The following is a 19544-nucleotide window of genomic DNA, read 5'->3' on the forward strand; positions in this document are numbered from 1 at the left end:
GCTTCTTTATCTTTAAATTTGTTTCTCATTTTTCATAGGCTTTTAAAAATAGATAAAAATAAATTTCGGCTTTTATATAATAACGCTTTTTCCCAGATCTCGGAGGGTTCAAAGCGCTGTAATTTTGCTGCCATGGTACTTATCACAATCAGATCGCATCATCTAGGCTGGATGCTGCCGAACCTGTCGCGAATCTAGCCGCACTTGGATTGTAACATCCACCAATTATCTTTTCAGCTCCCCAAATTTCATTGGGTGAAGGAATGTTTTGATAACCAAACAACTAATCACCGATTTTTGAGAAGCAGGAGGAAACTGGAGATCCCGAAGAAAACCTGCGGGATCGAGATAACCAAGTTCACATGAGTCTTTGGGCCGCGCGCCAGGGGCTTGAAGTTGAACCCGGGACCTCAGTAGTGGTGCAAGGCGAGGAAACAACCGCGCCAACTCGCTCTCCCGAGCCTGACTTTTGTTTTGAACCTGGTCCCATAAGTGTGTCTCTACACGGAGCGACCGTTTAGAAACAAGCAACACACTTTAATCACTCGCAATTCAGCTTCCAAACTTCGGAGTCAGGATCGGCTTGCGTTTTAGGCCTGGCGGTTAAGGCCGTATAAAATTAATGTTTTGGTTCTCGTCTCCTCCTTCCTCTATTTCTGGGATTTGTCAGATTTTTTTATATTTTTTTTTTATATTTTTCAATTATTTTAGACTTTGGAATGATTTATGAATTTTTCATACATAGGCCTATAAATAAGTTTATTAGAGAACAAGGACCACTTCCAAGTCTTTTTGTGGTAGGGCCAACTCTAGGGGGTTTATCCCTCAGAATCTCACATTTGAAAAAAAAGTGCGTCATCGTTTCCTCGAGCACTATTGGAAAAGACCGAAAACTGCAGACAATGCTGATTTTACACTGAAAAAAAAACACCTCCCTCCCTCATCAATTCATGAAAATCCTCTGGACTAGAACCAAAATATTAACTTTATACGGCCTAACCTAGGCCGCACGCCCGGGAGGTAGGCTAATTAGGCCTAAAGAAATTAAGTCGCATGTCATGGGCTAACCCGAAACATCATTGCCTTCTCTTTCCTATCCTCACCAGATATTTCAGAGGAAATATAAGTAAAGAGTTGCAATATCAGAATGCCTCAGTCAAAACAAATGATACTCTCTTGCAAACGCCGAGCAGCTAGCACTGACAGCTTTGACTTTGTCAATATGAAGGCCTAGGCCTAAAGCTGCCTAACTTACTTATGTTTCCCCGTTGTTGGCCAATTTTGTAGGCCTAGCTAGAATTTATATATAGGCCTAGGCCTATCATAGAAGTCATTGTAGCTTTGTAATTTATATTATAATATCCTTTTTAATATACTTGTTAGGCCTAAAAGGCACATAAAAGTTCATTGCTGTAAACCCCTGTAAACACGTTCATGCGTTGGTTTAGGACCAAGTCTGGACTATGCAGTGTTGCCATGCAGCGGAAAGGATAACCACTTTGACGTCACAGGGGTTGCCACGTGTCTCTGCACATATGAATTGGGCGGAACGACGCGACATTGGGCGCTTTGTCTTTATTTGCTGATTTGGGGGGTAAAATAAAGGAAAATTGCGTTTATCATTTTAGAAATGGATTCTATATGTTATTAGCTTTATTTTGATACCACATATGTTTTTCTTTCAATGGTCCCTTTAAGGTTAGCCGAGATTTTTTCATGGGCTTGATTTCAGAGGGGCGTAAGTTCATAACAGAAACAGCCATGCAGAAAATGAACAAGCGTACCGGGATGTAGGCCTACTTACAATAGAATATCGATCCACGGTCAAGACATGAAAAGGCTATGAAACTTGACTTAGCTCGTGCCCGGAGCTCGTGAGTCGGGGGGTGTCATGAGGGGCGGCATGCCGGGTCGGATGCCGGGGGGGGCACAAGCCATTTTCGGCAATTTTCATAAGGATTTTATAAATTTTAAAATTGATTGGGGGCACTTCGTCAAGCTACGCCCTGGAAAATGTGTTGATTTTGAATTTATAGCCTTGATATCTTTGATGAAATAAATCAATGCTGCTATTCCCCTGATTACAATGTAATAGGGTACAACAATAACATCAACAACAATATCAAACAGCAATTATTTGCGAATCGAATTTGGGAAGAATATTCAACAAGACAGACTTAGCAGGCCTACAAATTTCTGAATTATATAAAGTGAAAAACAATCAATCACGATTCACTGCAGTCAGCGAATCAATCAAATAAAACTAAAAACAAAGGAGCAAGAAAGAATAAAGAAATAGTGAAAAAGAGAAAGAAAGAGAGAGAAAGAAAAAGAACGAGAAAGAAAGAAAGAAAGAAAGAACGAAATGAAAGAAAAGAAATGAAAAAAGAAAAGGAGAAAGAAAAGAGGAAAGAAAGTAAAAATGTGTCTGGACGCGGCGAATGAGCCGTAAACTCGGCAAACTTCATTTCGAGCTACAGGTGAAAATATATGCAAATCTCATATTTTAAGGCGAAGTTGAGATGTTTGCAGATTTGAAATGTTAAGCTTTCTTCTAAACACATACAAAGTTTTATTTTAAAGAAATAAGTGGAAATATGAAATAATCTACATTTTCTGAGGCCCGTCTGATGAAAAAATAGATAAAACAAACATACAACAGTGCTTAATTAACAGCTCAATAAATATGCAAAACAATAAAATATCAGTCTCAATCTTGTTTTATTATTGTAATAATACTCATAACGTGTCTTTGTAAAATTTGAAGCAATTAGGATGTAAGGAACATACTGGTTACTATGCAAATATGCTGGTTTTCATTTCAAAAATGGTCATTTTACTTCCCTAACTTTGAACGCGTTTTTCTCGGTTTCGCGTTTTGATTCATGACAACCTATAACAAGCCATAACTTCGCTTCTGATTGTCATATGAAGTTCATTGAGGTATCATTTTAATCCCTGAAACATGTTCTTTGCAAATATGTAAAAAGGTACAAATGACTAGAGGGGGACTTTACGGCTTATTCGAGGTGTCCAGGCACAAATGAGAAAAGAGGGTAAAAAAGAAAATTCAGCCACACAGGGACTCGAACCCACAAAAATGGTTCATAACAGATTCCCAGTCCAGCGCTCTATCCACTCGGCCGAACATCAGCTTACGCAATTGCTTGTTCTCGAAGCCCGAATATAACTATAAGTTGGATGAAATTACGTGATTACAATCGCGTCCGCACAATGGCTCTTAGAATAAACACGCATGTCGGCGCTGAAATAAATTTTGAACGAACTGATGGAGGAAAAACCTCGTTTTTTTGCAATACTAGCTTCAATTTGGAGTGAAAATCAAATGGGATAGCAATTGGCAGAATGTTGAGAAATAATGTAGGTATTCAGATCTCTAAATTAACGTCCCGTAATCAAGATATCGATAATTCCACAAAACAGTTTTTCTCAGGCAAGATTCTCGAAAATGACCCCCAAAAACGGGCTTTTAAAATTTAATCGGTACTGTATTTGGTTCTTCCCCATGGCAACATTATTTCTTTAATCGATTTGTCGTACAATACAAAAAAGAAGAAAACAATCACTCGGCGTGGTTTTATACGGGCGCACATTTGAAAAAAACGTCATGGAACGCGTTTTTGATCGTGTGAACATGGTGCGTAAAACGGCTTTAAACAAGGATTTTCAAATTTATTCTAAAAATTTGTATAAACACACAAGAAAAATGTTAAGCTACATCCAATGCACCAACATTTCACTTGCTGCGATATTTGATTACTGAGAAAACTCTGTTTTAGAGAACAATTTTGTACGTCTTGTATCTTAAAAATCTCAGGTCATCGAAATAATGTTGAAATTCTGGTCATTTGGAGATTCACCCTTCTATTTTTAATTGACAATAATGTCTTTTCACTATGAGATTCCACATTTGTAAAAATCGTTCTTGAAGTAGGCCTACACATTTTTTCCCATTGAAACCTGTGTTATAGAGAATTAGTGGTATTTATTCAACCTAAATTGAGCGAATAATGAACATAACGGTATAAAACAAAATAAAACGATAGCACTATGTAAGTCAACGATAGGCTACCTGTCGGTCGGGACACTGATGGCGCGGTATGTGTTAAAGGACCAAACTGAGATCGATCTAATAGAGATTCAACAAGAAGTACCTGACAGTCATCTACACTTATATCAGTAGCATCAAGGTCAAGGTCGCCTCCAATGATCTTCTTATATTCCAGCTGGCCCTTCAATTCAACGCCTTTAGTTTTGATATTTACTTGTGTAATAGTATCATCAGGAGATAACATGCCACATTTACCAGCAACATTAATGGCTGTTAGAATATTGTCACCTGCGGTGGAAATTTCAACAACCATTTTATACTATTATAATACGATACACAGTCATTATATATTAGTGTATAGTACAGTACGGATTGTAGACATTGCAAGATTCTTATATATCGATTCCCGTAATACTAAGTTTTGCCATTAATTATTGTTTATTTGCACAAGATTATCGACCATTCGTTACATTACCTCTCCCTAACACAAAATGTGCATTCTTACTTTAGCTATACTACACATGCTGCGGATACTAACAATACGAAAACTTTGACGTTAATAATATAATGTACCTGTTACCATGATCGTTCGAATGCTAGACTGTTGTAGTTCATTTATTACTGGTGAACTTTCTGGTTTGAGTTTGTTTTGCCATATGAGAATACCAAGAAACGTGAGATCATTCTCTAACTCATCTCTGAAATAAAACAAAACAGAAATGAACAAGGACCCGGTATTTCGAGCCGGAGGCTAATACCGGTCGGTACGTCAGTGTCAGTGATAAGATTATGTAACCAACCTGCCAATATTTTGATAATTACTCGCCGTAACATTGTCTTTCAGAGGCTTCCACGCTAATGCTAGAACACGAAATCCTTCAGATGTATAGCTTTCCAGAATTACTTGGAAATCGTTTGCAACTGGATATCAAAAAAAGAAATATTAAAGTTACCTCTTCAACCATTTTAACAAGTACATAAATCCTAGGGCAAAATCTAGGTAATTATGCCATGCCAAACTTAGTAACTTATGCCAATGAATAGTGTACGTCTGCTAGAAGAGAAAATAGGCTTTACTTGTTTGTTTGTTTCGTTTCTGATATACCTCAGCTCATAGGTATTACGCATCTTTATGAATGGAAAAGTAAGATAACGTGCGTAGAAGGCATGATATAACTTACCACTTTGTTGGGTGCAGAGTGATACAATCGTTTCTGGTGCGCCTTTTACAAATCCCGCGAATTCACGTGAGATTTGTGATTGAGCAATAACGCTCATGCGTTGTAGACGTGATGAAAATGTAAATTGTTTTAAAATGATATACTCCGACATGTGCTGAAAGTATAACATGCATAAGAGATATTTTCATATTTTAACAAAATCTTATTACCAAATGAAAATGTAAAATTTCTCGACGGGAAAAGAATTACCCACCATGATTCGCTGTGATTTCACAAAGATACCTTGAACAATCTACAAATACGAACCTCGGGAGATTATGTAAGCGCTTAATAAGAATAGAACTGATTTGTAAAATACGCATACTATACCCTATCGGAAATAATGGAGGGCTTGACACGTATTAGTTGACGTCTTGGTCCTCGTATACTTCTACCAACATTAATTTCTGCTTCATCCAAAGTCTGCAACCGAAAAAAGAAGTTGAACAACTATTAGATACGTTGTAATAAAACATGATTTTAAATATTTGTATATAAATTTTCTCTGAGGGCTTGCAGCAAAATTGATATTTTATTTTCCTTGGTATGGGTTTGTGGCTAATAGTCAGGTAATGATGAGATGATGGTGATGATGATATGATGATGATGATGATGAAGACGACGACGATGATGATGATAATGATGACGATGACGATTAATTAATACACAAACGCGAAAGAGGAACAAACATGCCTAGCATGTAATTCTATTTTTAACATGGAAAAATTTGACCTCTTATCTTCTCGCAAACTGAGATTATGCATATCTTATCTCTTCAATAAATATTGTAAAAGTCGATTTGTGCTTGGCACGGGACCCTTGCCGAAAATATGTCACATGCTGTTTGAATTATAAAGACACAGTTTGTTGACCCTATAATGTCCGTACACTCATAAATTGACCTCTGAGCGTATTGGGTATAAACGCATCATCCTCTATAACAGCAAGTTAACGTTCTTGTTGAATGGAGGCCTCGAGGTCACTGAACTGTGTATTTGGAGATGATGTATTTTGTGGCTCATAGCACACGTGTTAAGCAAAAACATATACATGAGAAGTAAGCAGGTTACTGTGAGTGATACCATAGAAACGTGCTCTTTGTTTAAACATTACAAGTAACATGAGTGGCAAACATTAATGTTTCATATTGCTTGCACCCCCAAGCAATGTTGGAGCCAATACTAGACCAATTGTCCGTTCCTGTCTCAGTATCAAAACAACATTGACTGGGTGGGTGCGGGAGGGAGAGTGAAGATTGCATACTTAATTAAATCCCTCATATCATAATCATCATCATCATTATCATCATCATCATCATCATCATCATCATCATCATCATCATCATTACATCATTAACATCATCATTATCATTAACATCATCATCAACAGCGTCATCATCATCATCAACATCATTTTGAACATCATCATCATTACATCATTAACATCATCATCAACATCATCACCATTAACATTATAATCAACATAATCTACATCACCATCATCATCACCATTACATCAGTAACATCATCATTAACATCATCATCATCATCATCACTACATCATTAACATCAACATTATCATCATTTACATCAACATCATTATCATCATCATCATCTTAATCATTATCATCATCATTTCATCATTGACATCATCATCATCATCATCATCATCATTAACATCATCATCATTACTACTACAACCACATCAATATGATATATATTAACTGCAGCTCATCCAATGAAATATTCAAAACAAATCATTGTTTTTTTCTACTGCGCCCACAGTTTGCAATAGCAAAATCAACTGCTAGATTATGCTTAGATGGAAAAAAAAGATTATTTTAAGTCTATAATGAAAAAATTCCTTGTTGTTGGAAAGTTGAAAGAGGATGTCAGAATAATATGAGAGTGACATGTTCATTGTCTTAAAATGATTGAGAATACACTGTTTCATTAACAATTAATTAAATGTAAGGGCAATAACAAAAAAAACACAGTTAAGGACACAGGTTGACTGGAAGCAACCAAACTCTAGAAAAGTTTGGTGAAAAGTCACAGTAACTTACCCAGCCTGTGGCTTGAAACATTTTCAAATCCATGGGATCGCCCTGTATCTTCCCCTCAATTACAGCTAGAGAATGACATGTTACCATGGTGGACAAGAATGGGCAGGCTGATAGAGATGTTGCCGTGGTTTCCATTGAAGAAAATACGGTTTGGTTGGAAGTACCATTATCCGTTGTAGTTCGAAATCCAAGAAGATCTAGCCCATCTTCTGTCAAAGTGCCGGTCTGAAAATGTGCAAACATTGAGCATTTTCAAGTTTCCCTTTTTTTTAAATAAACCATGAACTGAAAAACAATAGCCGATTTGACTAGATTTAAAATTCAAAGTCAAATTAGATCTCACTAGATTTTTCTAGTCAAATTTAACCCAAAATCGTGAATAGAATCAGGTCGAATTTGATTAGAAAAGTCTAGGGAGATCTTAATTTAAAAGGGTTAACTCTGATTTCTTGATATTTAGTTTCTGAACAATAGAAAAACCAAAACTGAGAACTTGAAAAGGCCCATTAGCTTTGACGTTGTAATTCTATCGTTATATTGCGTTTTTTGATCGACGAAGAGACGGAAACAGACATGTGATGACATAAAATGTGACCGTACACTACGAATCAGTCGTAAAATTGAGGTACCTATGAATACGACCTTCACGCACATTTTACACTGTAACTCAGAATACAATGACGACTTTACGGCTCATTCGTAGTGTACGGCCACAAGTGATGTTTACTATGAGAAAGTCTTACCTTATCAAAGCAGACGACGTCAAGGACACCGGAGAGGTTGATTCTCTGAGGGCTGATACAAAATATTCCTTGCTTTTTCAGTCGTATTTGAGCATATAACATGCCCGTCGTTAAAGCGACTGGTAGAAGAGGTTGTATGGCGATGGTAAGGGTATCCATGGTTAACAAAGTTACCGTACGAGGACTTGCCTATAAGATAAGTGGAAACAATACCAGATTAACTTGATGACCTAAATCACTTCAATTTGCCGTTTTATTATCTTGTAAATGGTTTCAAGACATCCCATTTCGAATTCACCGAAAAGCACCCAATTTCATATAATAATGCCTGCTCCTACAACTCTTGAAACCGTGACGCTTATTTGCACACGTTTCATTGCCGATTTAAAGATTGGCCTGTTTCGTTAATCTCGAAAGCCTTTGCGAATATAACCGAGCATTTGTCGTTGTCGATGCACACGTCGCTGCTATACCATTTTCACCCTGATGTGACAGTGACGTCAGTGCGTCTTTCGTTGGGCGTAGGTTCAAATCGCTGGCGTACACACGCAGGCGATTTAAGACAATACATAGTCTCGCGCGCGAAATATTGCTTCAACGCGCTAACGTCACTGCCACATCAGGATGAAAAATGATATAGCTGTGCAGTTTTACATGCGGTGACGATATGCGAATCGACTAAGACTACTTTACAAAAGATTCTGGGAATTATCGAACAGGTGAATTATAAAATCTACAAATACCAACCTCATTGATGATGAGTACCCAAGCAGAATAGACAACGCCAACGAAGGCTAAGATAAATATGGATAAAATAGTATATTATTGAATGGCTGTTTTTGTCTTAAACGAATCTGAGGGAAGTGATTGTCACCCAAAAGTAAATGATCATATAGAAAGGTAATGAGCACCTATCCATTTAATATCGATACTCAGTAGCGTAGCCAGCGGGGGGGGCAGAGTGCCCCCTGACAAAAAATGAAAGAAAAAGTGCCCCTCTGACAAAAAAATGAAAGAGAAAATCAGGAGGGCAAAGGAAAAGAAAAGGGCAAGGAGCCCTTTTCTAGTAAATTTCAGGGCCAAAATAGTGTAAAATACAAAATGTTTCCGCGCTACGCGCGCACATTCTAACAATAAAGCCCTTTTTAGCCGGATAATGGGCGAAAATAAGGCCCTTTTCGGGAAGCTTGAAGACATACAGTCTCTATGTATTGTATGGTGCCCCCAAATTTTATTTTGCCCCCCCTGACCAAGAAAGCTGGCTACGCCCCTGTCGATACTTGTTTTAAGCTCCCCACAATATATTTGTTTGAAAGTCGTCAATTTCAATAGATACAGTGATGTTCAAAGTCTTTTGAGAAAATACTGTTTTTATTATCAAATGAAGCTCTTAATCAGGCATAACTTTTTCGTGATTTGGCATATTGACGATTATCAATAACCCGGGAGGTGTTTTACGCTATTCACCGGGCGTGGGTAGCGACTATGGCAAAAAATGGGCTTCGCACTGCAACAATGTGTATGATACAAAAGGTGGTTGATATTAACATTTGAGATTTTTCAGTATGAGAAAATAAAAGAGCGAATTGGGTATTGCACCTACCTAATGCAATGTACGAGCCAACGAACATCATGGCATCGCGATAAAGCTTGAACTCCATCGGTCGTGGGTATAAAATGGAACGAACAAGTGTCCCTTTCAGAGTGGAGAATCCTATAAGCCACAAAAGACGTACATTGTCATGATGACTTTCTACATGTTTCAATATGTACATCAATAAGATATACTAGCTCTAAACATGTATTATTTACAACATTGCATGTTGATACAGAATCGCATAAAAGGATACCATCCTGTAAGTTTGGACAAAATATATTCTCATACCGGTTTGCACCACAACTGCTTTCACCATATCATATCCAGAAAGACGTGTTTGTATGACTCGAGTTCCACAGAATAGTGTATGCCGCTTGTCCAGTTCTGGAGAGTAGATGTGATGTTGTTCATCTAAGGACTGTTGGCTAGATAGTGACACTTTTGTTACAGGTACACTTTCGCCTAATAAATAAAGATAAAAAAATGAAGGCAAAAATTACTCAGGGACAATTACCCTTATAATAACAAGTCTTTCAAGAACCATCCTTCTGAATCAGATGTTTGCTGAACTAGCGAAAGCGCAGGTGGTTAAAATCGGGTAATATTTCCATAAGCAAATGAATTTGTATTTTTCCACAAAATGTTCTTTTCACTATCAAAAACGTCCTCTTTTAATTTTGAGCCGAATAAATGATTCAAAACAAAGAAAATCGGTATTTAATCCCAGCGCCTATATGTCACCAATCCGTGTCACTCCGTCAATTGTGACTGAGGTCGGTCCTACTGATGTGTTATTACGACCATTCCATACACCATATATCTACAGTAGTGGTATGAAAGGCAACATTTTGATATAACTATTCTTCATCAAATCGCTCTGGTCAGTGGAGTTCGGGTATATAATAATAAAAGAACCCGGTACCATTTTACTCGCAGGCAGCAAAACAATCACAAATAAGTACCTTGCGTTCTGCGGATTGTGTGTTATAAAAGTGCATGAAACAGCCAGGACACAAAGGCACTCAATCAGATTTTTACATTTTCGTAAAGAGTAATTCTTACTATTTGGACATCTGCAAGAAGAGCTTTGAAGTGGCAAAAGATATGAAAGGAAAAATTACGTAACTCTACACAATGTTATATTATGACTGTTTCAATTGCCATTCATGTATGCTGCCAGATCGCGGCACTTTTCGCATATGGCGGAACAGTGCGAAGGGCGATTATAGTAATGTTGTGTTACATAACTTGCAAGTGATACGGCATCCTAATAGGGGTAAAACGTCACATTTTATATCAACGTTGGAAAAATCTGCCCATATGAACACTTGTTAGCTACAAGCAATTGATGTTTTCTTCTTTTTTGCTTGTTATTTATGATAATTTTGATTATTACTTTGAAGCTGTTCCCGCACATCTGTACAATTACAAATATTTTGACGCATAGTTTAGCTGACATTACTGATAGGGCCTCTAATTATCAAAGTTTCCAGCCGAATTCTTACCAGTGAGCATACTCTCGTTGACAATACATGTACCGTTTATTAGGACTGCATCACAACTCATAGTACATCCATGCGGAGGAATAACAAGAACATCACCCGGAACTACTTGATCTTCTGTCTGGATCACTATACCTGAAGACATTAGTAAAACGTGGGAGCAAAATAAGTTTATATTATTTCTATTCGAAATAACTTATAAATTCCCTTCATTTCATCTTTAACTTATCATTGCAATTGCAAAGGAAATTTTTACAGCATTTTTAAAACACTAAAAATCATATAACGTCAACACTTCCTACGTCAAGAATATCATTGTGAGGTACTGTAAAAGGGAGGAGGGACTATGCTAACGAATCAGCAGGCTGGTCTGCCTTTCACCTTGGATGATATCACATTATCAATGCATAACAAATAATCGTGATGGAAATTAACTTACTCCCGTTTGGCCGAAGAATTTTGACTTTCAAAAACGAATCCGTCATTTTCCGAAGCGTTGTACTTTCCTAGATATGAATTAGAATATACGTGCAGCAATAAAAAAATCTGATAAAATATACTTCTTCCTAACAATTTGTGAGTCGAGTGTTATTGTTCCAGGAGGATGGTAGTAAAAATGCCTATTGACATAACTACGTTTTTGCTTAGCATGTTTAGAATCATGCGAAAGTATCTTCGCGACGCGTAATCCATATACTGAATAAGCAGCACATCGTCATTACGGGATGCTGTACGTCAGGGGGCTGAATACTCAGCTCAATCAACACCCACCCATTTATATTTGATGAGTTGACAGGCGTCTACATTTGGTCTGCCCTATGTTGGTCCATGGTTGGTCCAAGATATAACGCAGGATAAAAGACCTTATCTACATGGAGGAAGTTGAGTTCGTTGCTATACGCTTACCTTTCTGGTAACATAAAGCGATACAGTAAGCGATACCAAGGTCATGATGAGAATACAGGCGGCAAAACTATAGTATTCATACGCTATCCAAACAGATATACTATAGATTTGGAAAATGTAAAACGGATTCAATACCTGGTAAATGAGCGAACGAGTGAGAATGAGTAACAATGTGTCTAATTGATGAAACCATTTAACAGGTCTCTAGTAGCACCAGGGATGTAGCACCCATTGCTAGTCAGAACAGTATTTTAATAATCACAATTATTGCAAAGCCGCTGCCACTACCACCGCCGCCACCACAACCAGTGCCATACCACCACCACCACCACTAACACCAACATCACCACCACCACCACCACTACCACCACCACCACCACCACCACCACCACCACCACACCACCACCACCACCACCACCACCACCACCACCACTACCCCCACCACTACCACCACCACCGTCACCACCACCATCACTACCGCCACCACCAGCACCACCATCACCACCACCATCACCACCGCTACCACCACCACCACTACCACCACCACACCACCACAACCACCACAACCACCACAACCACCTCCACCACCACAACCACCTCCATCTCCACCACCACCACCACCACTACCACCACCACCACCACCGTCACCGCCACCATCAGCACCGCCACCATCACAACCCCACCACTATGATGATGTGAAATCGATAATATTTCACCAGATATTCGGCATCAAATATAATTCATTTTACCTACGTCAACAAACACTCGTTATCAAAATAAATTGAAATAAATTAAGTAATAAATCATTTTTGTACGAATATTATACTATTTGGAATATAGATCGTGTTTTAGTTATTCCCGTTAATTGGAGGCTTACCTCTTGAACGAGCATAACTAAGATAGGCTTAACTCTGATGGTGATGGTATTTAATCCGAAAACTATTTGTCTATGGAAAAGATATACAATGAATAGAAGTTGTGAATATTTTCATGAAACCAGTACAGTTGTTTCTAAGCTTCATATCGTCACTACGATCAAAATTGCCAAATTAATTGAATGCAAATAAAAACACATGTGTGCTTAAGATAACATAAGATAATATTTAATTTGATAACAATGACATACCTTGCCTTTACTTGGTCATCAGAAAGACCTGCCTGAAAATCACGATAGAAGTTAATGCAGGGTGAACTCAGCTCTGGAGATCTGAGAATAAAGTATAGATAACCATTAGATTGATGTATCGGGAACGCTTTCTTTTACGAATAGACACTTTGGCCCATATGCACAGAACAATGATGTACAACAAAGAGTACCGACTTCGCCATGCTGGCTTGTCACTTATATAGAGCAAAATGGTGTACTCTTTGATGATTATTTCGCCGTACTCCGGGTAAATGATCCGGAGGTGCACTATTTCGCACTCATTGAGTGAAAAACAAACATGGTGATGTTGGTACACTTTGTTGTACTTCATTGTTTAGAGCTTTTAGATCCGGTTAAAAGTTACTTAGATCTAGTATAACTTGTTTTGTGCATATGAGCCTTTGGTTTCGGAAACGGTAGCATTATAATACGTGGATAGCTACATCAAAGAGGAAGAAAAAGAAGTAGAAGCAGAAGCAGATTGCTTTGATGCCGGCATACCCGTAACCAAGGAGATGAAGAAGAAGATGAAAAAGAAATTAAGAGAGGACAAAGACAAAGTTCCCACTCACCTTAAAAGGAAAAATGTATTGTTCACTGAATCCCAAATGAATTTCATCTTTTGGTAACAAAAATAACGCAGCTCGCCATTAACAATGACGTCTAAAATACTTCGAAAATGATGTAAGCTGAAATGTAAAATTAGTTAGTATCAATTACTAAAATATGAAAACATGAAATAGTTTAATCTATGCGGGACATGTTTAGAGAATTACGTACAAATAAGCTGTTACCTTTTGGTTGCTTTCTGTCATATTTTTCTTCTTATACTTTATAACGTTTCACGACTTCATTTGTGCAAAAGAATTAATTTGCCCAATGTATTGTGATCATTTCTAATCCGAAACAATACACAGGGTCTGGTCGATTTTGATTAGATTCTAGTATAATAAGATCACTAGATTGCAAGTAAAATTTGACCAGAAATTCATGTCGAATTTGACCCGAATAATGTTGAATTTGACACGGATAGAGCAAAATCTGACATGAGTTCTAGTCAAATTCGACTATTCCTTTTTAGGAGTGTACGTAACGCATCACCACTGCACTACGCATGTTTGGCGTATGCGCAGTGGCCTTGATCGTGCGCAGTGGCTTTCGATGACATCAGGCGGCGGATGACATGATCGAGCCGGCAACTTGTGAAACCGCCCGGCCGTATGGCATTTTCCAATATAGTCGGTTAGTTTTGTGGGGTTCATTATCGAACCCCAACGGTTTTAGCTTGTATTTATATTATTTATCAACATAGGCCTATTTGTTTGTGATATTTCAAGCGTTTTAAAATTTCAAAATAACCCCATTCAATTACACGGTTGACGATGAAAATTTACTGAATTTAGAGAATGCAATGCGGCCACCACCTGGATGACATAGTTGCTATCTGGCATAGCCAGATTATTCAATTAGTGTGTAAATGATCAATTTGGGTTGCGAGAAGAGAATCAAGTCATGAAAATATGATTATAATTATAATATTAAATTTCAACTAACAAAATTTAGACCACATATTAGTTTTTTCCTGGTCGTATAAATGTTTTTCATTAACTGTTTTATAGTTTAATTAGCATGATATAGGCCTATTAGAAATCATGTGTCACAGACTACACAGTGTTTACAAACCTGTTTTCATCTAGCTTTAAGCGGTGGATGTACTTTACATGTTCTCTACTATAAAGATCCTGTAAATATAAACGATAAGAATATGATCTAGTATATTTTCAAAGGAAAGGTAACTTTGTAAATTACATAAATAAAATGTTAAGAGTGTGCTTTCACCGTAATAAAGCACTGACACGTACAGAAGCAAATTTTGTTGGATTACTTACTTGGATGAGAACGGCTTCAGCCTCATGTAGATGACATCTTGAATACATCATCTTCAGCCTCCAATTGGGTTTCCAATACAAGACAAGGATTAGGAATCCCACAGTAAGAATACACAAAACACAGGTAATCGTAGTAAGCAGGGTACTTCGTGAATAGCTCCAACATTTCTGCAACATAAAAACAGGAAAATTAAAACAACAACGGCAACCAAATAAAGAATCTTGAAAGAACTAAACCAACCCGTTGAAACTCAATTTTAAGAACGCCACAGCTTATAGTTATTTATGATGATGAATATGATGATGATAATATGTGCAGTTTATACCTTATATAAAACGTTTGGAATCTATAATTGAGACCATAGAATATAAAAACATGTCATTTGATATAAAATTCCTCAGTGAGATAATGGGTGAGGTTGGGGAGGTAAAAAGCAAAAGCACTAAAAAACAATATTGTTCAAGGACTTGTTACAAAAGAAACAATATTGCTCCAAAAACAATAGCGATCAAGCGATTCCATGCCCGCTCTCGCAGGATTTCTCCGGGATCTCCGGTTTCCTGCTGTATCGCAAAAATCGGTGATTAGTTATTTGGTTCCTTCACCCAATAGAATTTGGTGAGCTGCACAGATAATTGGTGGATGCTACAATCTAAATGCGGATATGTGTGCGCCGTTCGGCAGCAACTGGCCTAGTTGATGCGACCTGATTGTGATGATTCACCATTGCAGCGAAATTACAGCGCTTTGAGTCCTCTAAGATCTGGAGAAAGGCGCTTTATAAATAAGATCTGGAGAAAGGCGCTTTATAAATCCAAAATTTATTTATTTTATTTATTTATTTTAAACTATAAATTTTTATTAAATACGATTTTAACAAAAATGGCTTTCAAGCAAATCCGAGTCCAGTGAGCTGTTAATTAAATGCTAAAATTAGCATTAACGAGATACAACAAATATTGTGGATAAGCGTAATATAACTAAAAATGTTATACGCATCCAAAAACTACAATGGGCCATATCCAAAAAGGAGTTATGCAATCTGTTAAAACAACGATTGTTAATTGAACGATTGAACCAGGCGGCGGATGGCATGATCGAGCCGGCAACTTGTGAAACTGTCCGGTCGTATGGCATTTTCCAATATAGTCGGTTAGTTTTGTGGGGCTCATTATCGAACCCCAACGGTTTTAGCTTGTATTTAAATTGATATTATTTATCAACATATGCCTATTTTTTGTGATATTTCAAGCGTTTTAAAATTTCAAAATAATCCCATTCAATTACACGGTTGACGATGAAAATTTACTGAATTTAGAGAATGCAATGCGGCCACCACCTGGATTGAACCGAGCCCCTGCTTAACCCAAATAAAATATAAAAATTTGCATATATATAAACACTATTATTTGATCCTCGGCTGAATAACGTTTTTTTTGGTAAACTATGATGGCATCGTGTCTATCATGGTGGTGATGAATCGGGTGTAAAGAGTTCAAGCAGACTAGACGTAGGGTCCCTGGGTGTTATTAGCTTTCGTACAAATGGTTCCTGTTTGTCCTCTTCTATCAACAATGGTTCTGATCTCTGCCGACCGAGCTTGTCCCATTTTGTATCAGTTGGATTAGAATTCCATTTTGTATCAGTTGGACTAGAAATAACAAAAAAAAAGGTTATCACATTTACAGTATAAAGTGGTTTTCATGTTGAAAGGGCAGGACACCATGTGACCATACCATGTATGTAATTAGGTATTTAATAGTATCAGGATGCAACAAACTGAATGTTGGTTATTCTGGCCCCTGGAATACAGTATCCAATGTTATGAACATTCTTTATTTCACATCGAATACGAATTGTTTGTCATGCAGAATGGCGTCAAATAAGGAATATTTGTACTGGCTAGAATGCTTTGTAACATAGTATCAACCCCCCATTGCAGCCATATAGCCTATTGACCACACCCCCTATTTTTCCTAGATGGTGAGAAGTATTCCTTATTTGAGTGAATTTTACATGACCATGATGACGAACATTTTGAGACCATTTCCATTGAAATCGGAGCACTCTTAATTTTTCTAATGCAACTACGAGGGGGTATCAAAAAGTTTTAGAAATCGCCCATAAGTGAAAGACCTATATCAATGAAATTTTGTCAGTGCAATAACTGGTCCTTATGTACACTATGATGCAAAAATGGTCTCATAAGAATGTTTACTCTTTTTACAGGCGACACTAGATGCTAATAACCTGCTGCCCCAGTTACTGCGCATAAACTGCAAGATTGAGAAAATTGAGGCAAGCAGCGTTATTAAGATCCTGCATTTGAAGGGTTGCAGTGCCAAGAAAATCGATGATGAAATGAAAGTTATCTTCGGTGGTGATTGTGATATTGTCACTGTTGCCTTTTGGAAAATGAATTTTTATTTCATCACAGATTTTTTGGGCACTGTAACCCTTAAAATGGAACTTAATCATGCTACATGCCTCAATTTTCTCCATTTTGCTGGTTATGCGGTTACATAGGCAGGTACTGACATCTAGCGCCTGTAAAAAAGTAAGCATTCTTATGAGACCATTTTTGCATCATAGTGTACATAAGGACCAGTAATTGCACTGACAAAATTTCATTGATATAGCTCTTTCACTTCTGGGCGATTTCCCCCTCGTATATGTATTCTTAACAAATATTGAAAACCTGCTTACGGTGGCTTTAAGGCATTCCAAAAACAATCACTTTACCATTATATTATAACATCACTTTATAGATCACAGCAATATTATCAATGAAATACATAATACATTTTTGGCTATTGTAGTAAAATATAATATGCAAAACAGGCCCATGTTTAACACGTTAACAACTCACCTCATGTCCATATTACCTGATTCTCCCTTCATTATCTCAACAGCAAAATAATATCTCATACGTTAAAAACAAGATATAAGTAGGCAGGAACCCGAACCGAAAGGATAATTATTCGAAGTTGTATAATTGTTAAACATAACTTCTAATAATAAAGGTCAGCAATAGGCCTATATTAAACAAGTCGACGAATCAACCTTTGTCCTGTTTGTCTTGATAACCCAGTTCTAATTGGACCAGTTTTGCACATTGTCTGAGGGTCAAATACGGATCACATCAATCCATTAATTCACCCAAAAGACCAATCTGAGATTGAGTCCCTCAGATGATCAGATCAAATGAACCACTTTTCAGGTTAGTCCAAGGAAACATAAATTGTTATAGATCGACAGTCCGTATGAATAAAAACCCAATAAACTCTATAACTCCTCTATAACTCTATAACTCTATAACCCTAATCATACCCTAAACCTAACCCTAAACACTAGCCTGCATAACATGCTTAATTGAGGCTTTGCTTTTATTTATTCCGTACAGTATGCGTATTGTTATAGAACGCCGTTCCACGGGCTGTATGCATTGTAATGTACAACAAGTAGCCTGAGTTCAGAACAGTAACCTCAGATCGTCTACTGTCTACAATCCTGACTCTAATCCTAACTATTACCCAAGCCGTAACGTAACTATATCCCTAACACTAACTCTCACCCTAATGATAATCCTATCCCTAACCCTAACCTTATCCCTAACCATAACCTAAAATGGCATCGACCATAACTTCAACCCTTTTTTGGACTAATGGCCATTCGGACTAATGTGCTGTTTGGGGATTTTTGCATGTGAGCATTTCTCCGGCACGACTCTTACCATCATACCTATACGCCGTAGAAGTGACGTAGTTAATCAGATTAACTACCATAGCAATAGATGAATACAATTTTGGCTATATCGCCCCACACTACAACGTTCATGCGGTACCGATGCATTGAACCATAGATGTCAAAGAAATGCTAATCACTCGAACCTGTAAGATTAGTCTCTTTGAAAAGAGCGGTATTGTATTCAATCTATTATTATGATTGAAGACAGGTGATGAGTGCAACCTGCTGCAGTGCAGCGCGGTACATTCAAAAATTGTATTCATCTATTGCTATGGTAATTAATCCGATTATGACGTCACTTCTACGGCGTATACGCCGTAGAAGTGATGATGTAACAAGATTAACTACCATAGTAATAGACTCCGAATATTCGAAGTAGAATATTCGTTCAACAGGTATTCGTTATTTAACATATTTCAATGAATCTTATCTTCCAACGAATGTGTGTGGACGAAAATCAATTATAATACTAGATATATTGCATCCTTAGTAAGGCTGCGAAGTCTAGCCGTGACCTTGAAATGACATCTGATGACCTTGAAATGACCTTCACCACATTTTGCATCATATCCACATAACATATACTAATTTTCATTCAAATTGAATAAACTTTGTAATTTGACCCCTTTTGACCTTTAGTTGACTTCTGGTGACC

General features: G+C 37.4%; 1 protein-coding gene across 1 annotated transcript; it reads right to left on the reverse strand.

The window, feature by feature from the left end:
- Window positions 1-4006: 4006 nt before the first annotated feature.
- On the reverse strand, window positions 4007-18043 carry LOC140157956 (polyamine-transporting ATPase 13A3-like). The gene is made up of 20 exons (XM_072181204.1): window positions 18012-18043; window positions 16685-16793; window positions 15142-15309; window positions 14936-14994; window positions 13232-13312; window positions 12983-13052; window positions 12106-12240; window positions 11639-11705; window positions 11203-11334; window positions 9986-10159; window positions 9704-9814; window positions 8848-8894; window positions 8101-8289; window positions 7358-7582; window positions 5623-5715; window positions 5254-5407; window positions 4873-4993; window positions 4646-4770; window positions 4176-4360; window positions 4007-4015 (listed from the first exon to the last, which is right to left on the reverse strand). Exons 1-20 carry the CDS (start codon window positions 18041-18043, stop codon window positions 4007-4009), a joined length of 2286 nt encoding a protein of 761 aa, XP_072037305.1.
- Window positions 18044-19544: the final 1501 nt, after the last annotated feature.

Source organism: Amphiura filiformis, chromosome 7 (assembly GCF_039555335.1).
Source record: "Amphiura filiformis chromosome 7, Afil_fr2py, whole genome shotgun sequence".
In the NCBI taxonomy this organism is placed as follows: Eukaryota; Metazoa; Echinodermata; class Ophiuroidea; order Amphilepidida; family Amphiuridae; genus Amphiura; species Amphiura filiformis.

Coding starts and splice junctions, on each gene's coding strand:
- LOC140157956 (XM_072181204.1), bottom strand. CDS start 18,043: ATGAAGGGAGAATCAGGTAATATGGACATGAG. Junction 9,815..9,985: donor AGCAGTTGTGGTGCAAACCG/GTATGAGAATAT, acceptor TGTGGCTTATAG/GATTCTCCACTCTGAAAGGG. Junction 4,994..5,253: donor ACTCTGCACCCAACAAAGTG/GTAAGTTATATC, acceptor TTTGATATCCAG/TTGCAAACGATTTCCAAGTA.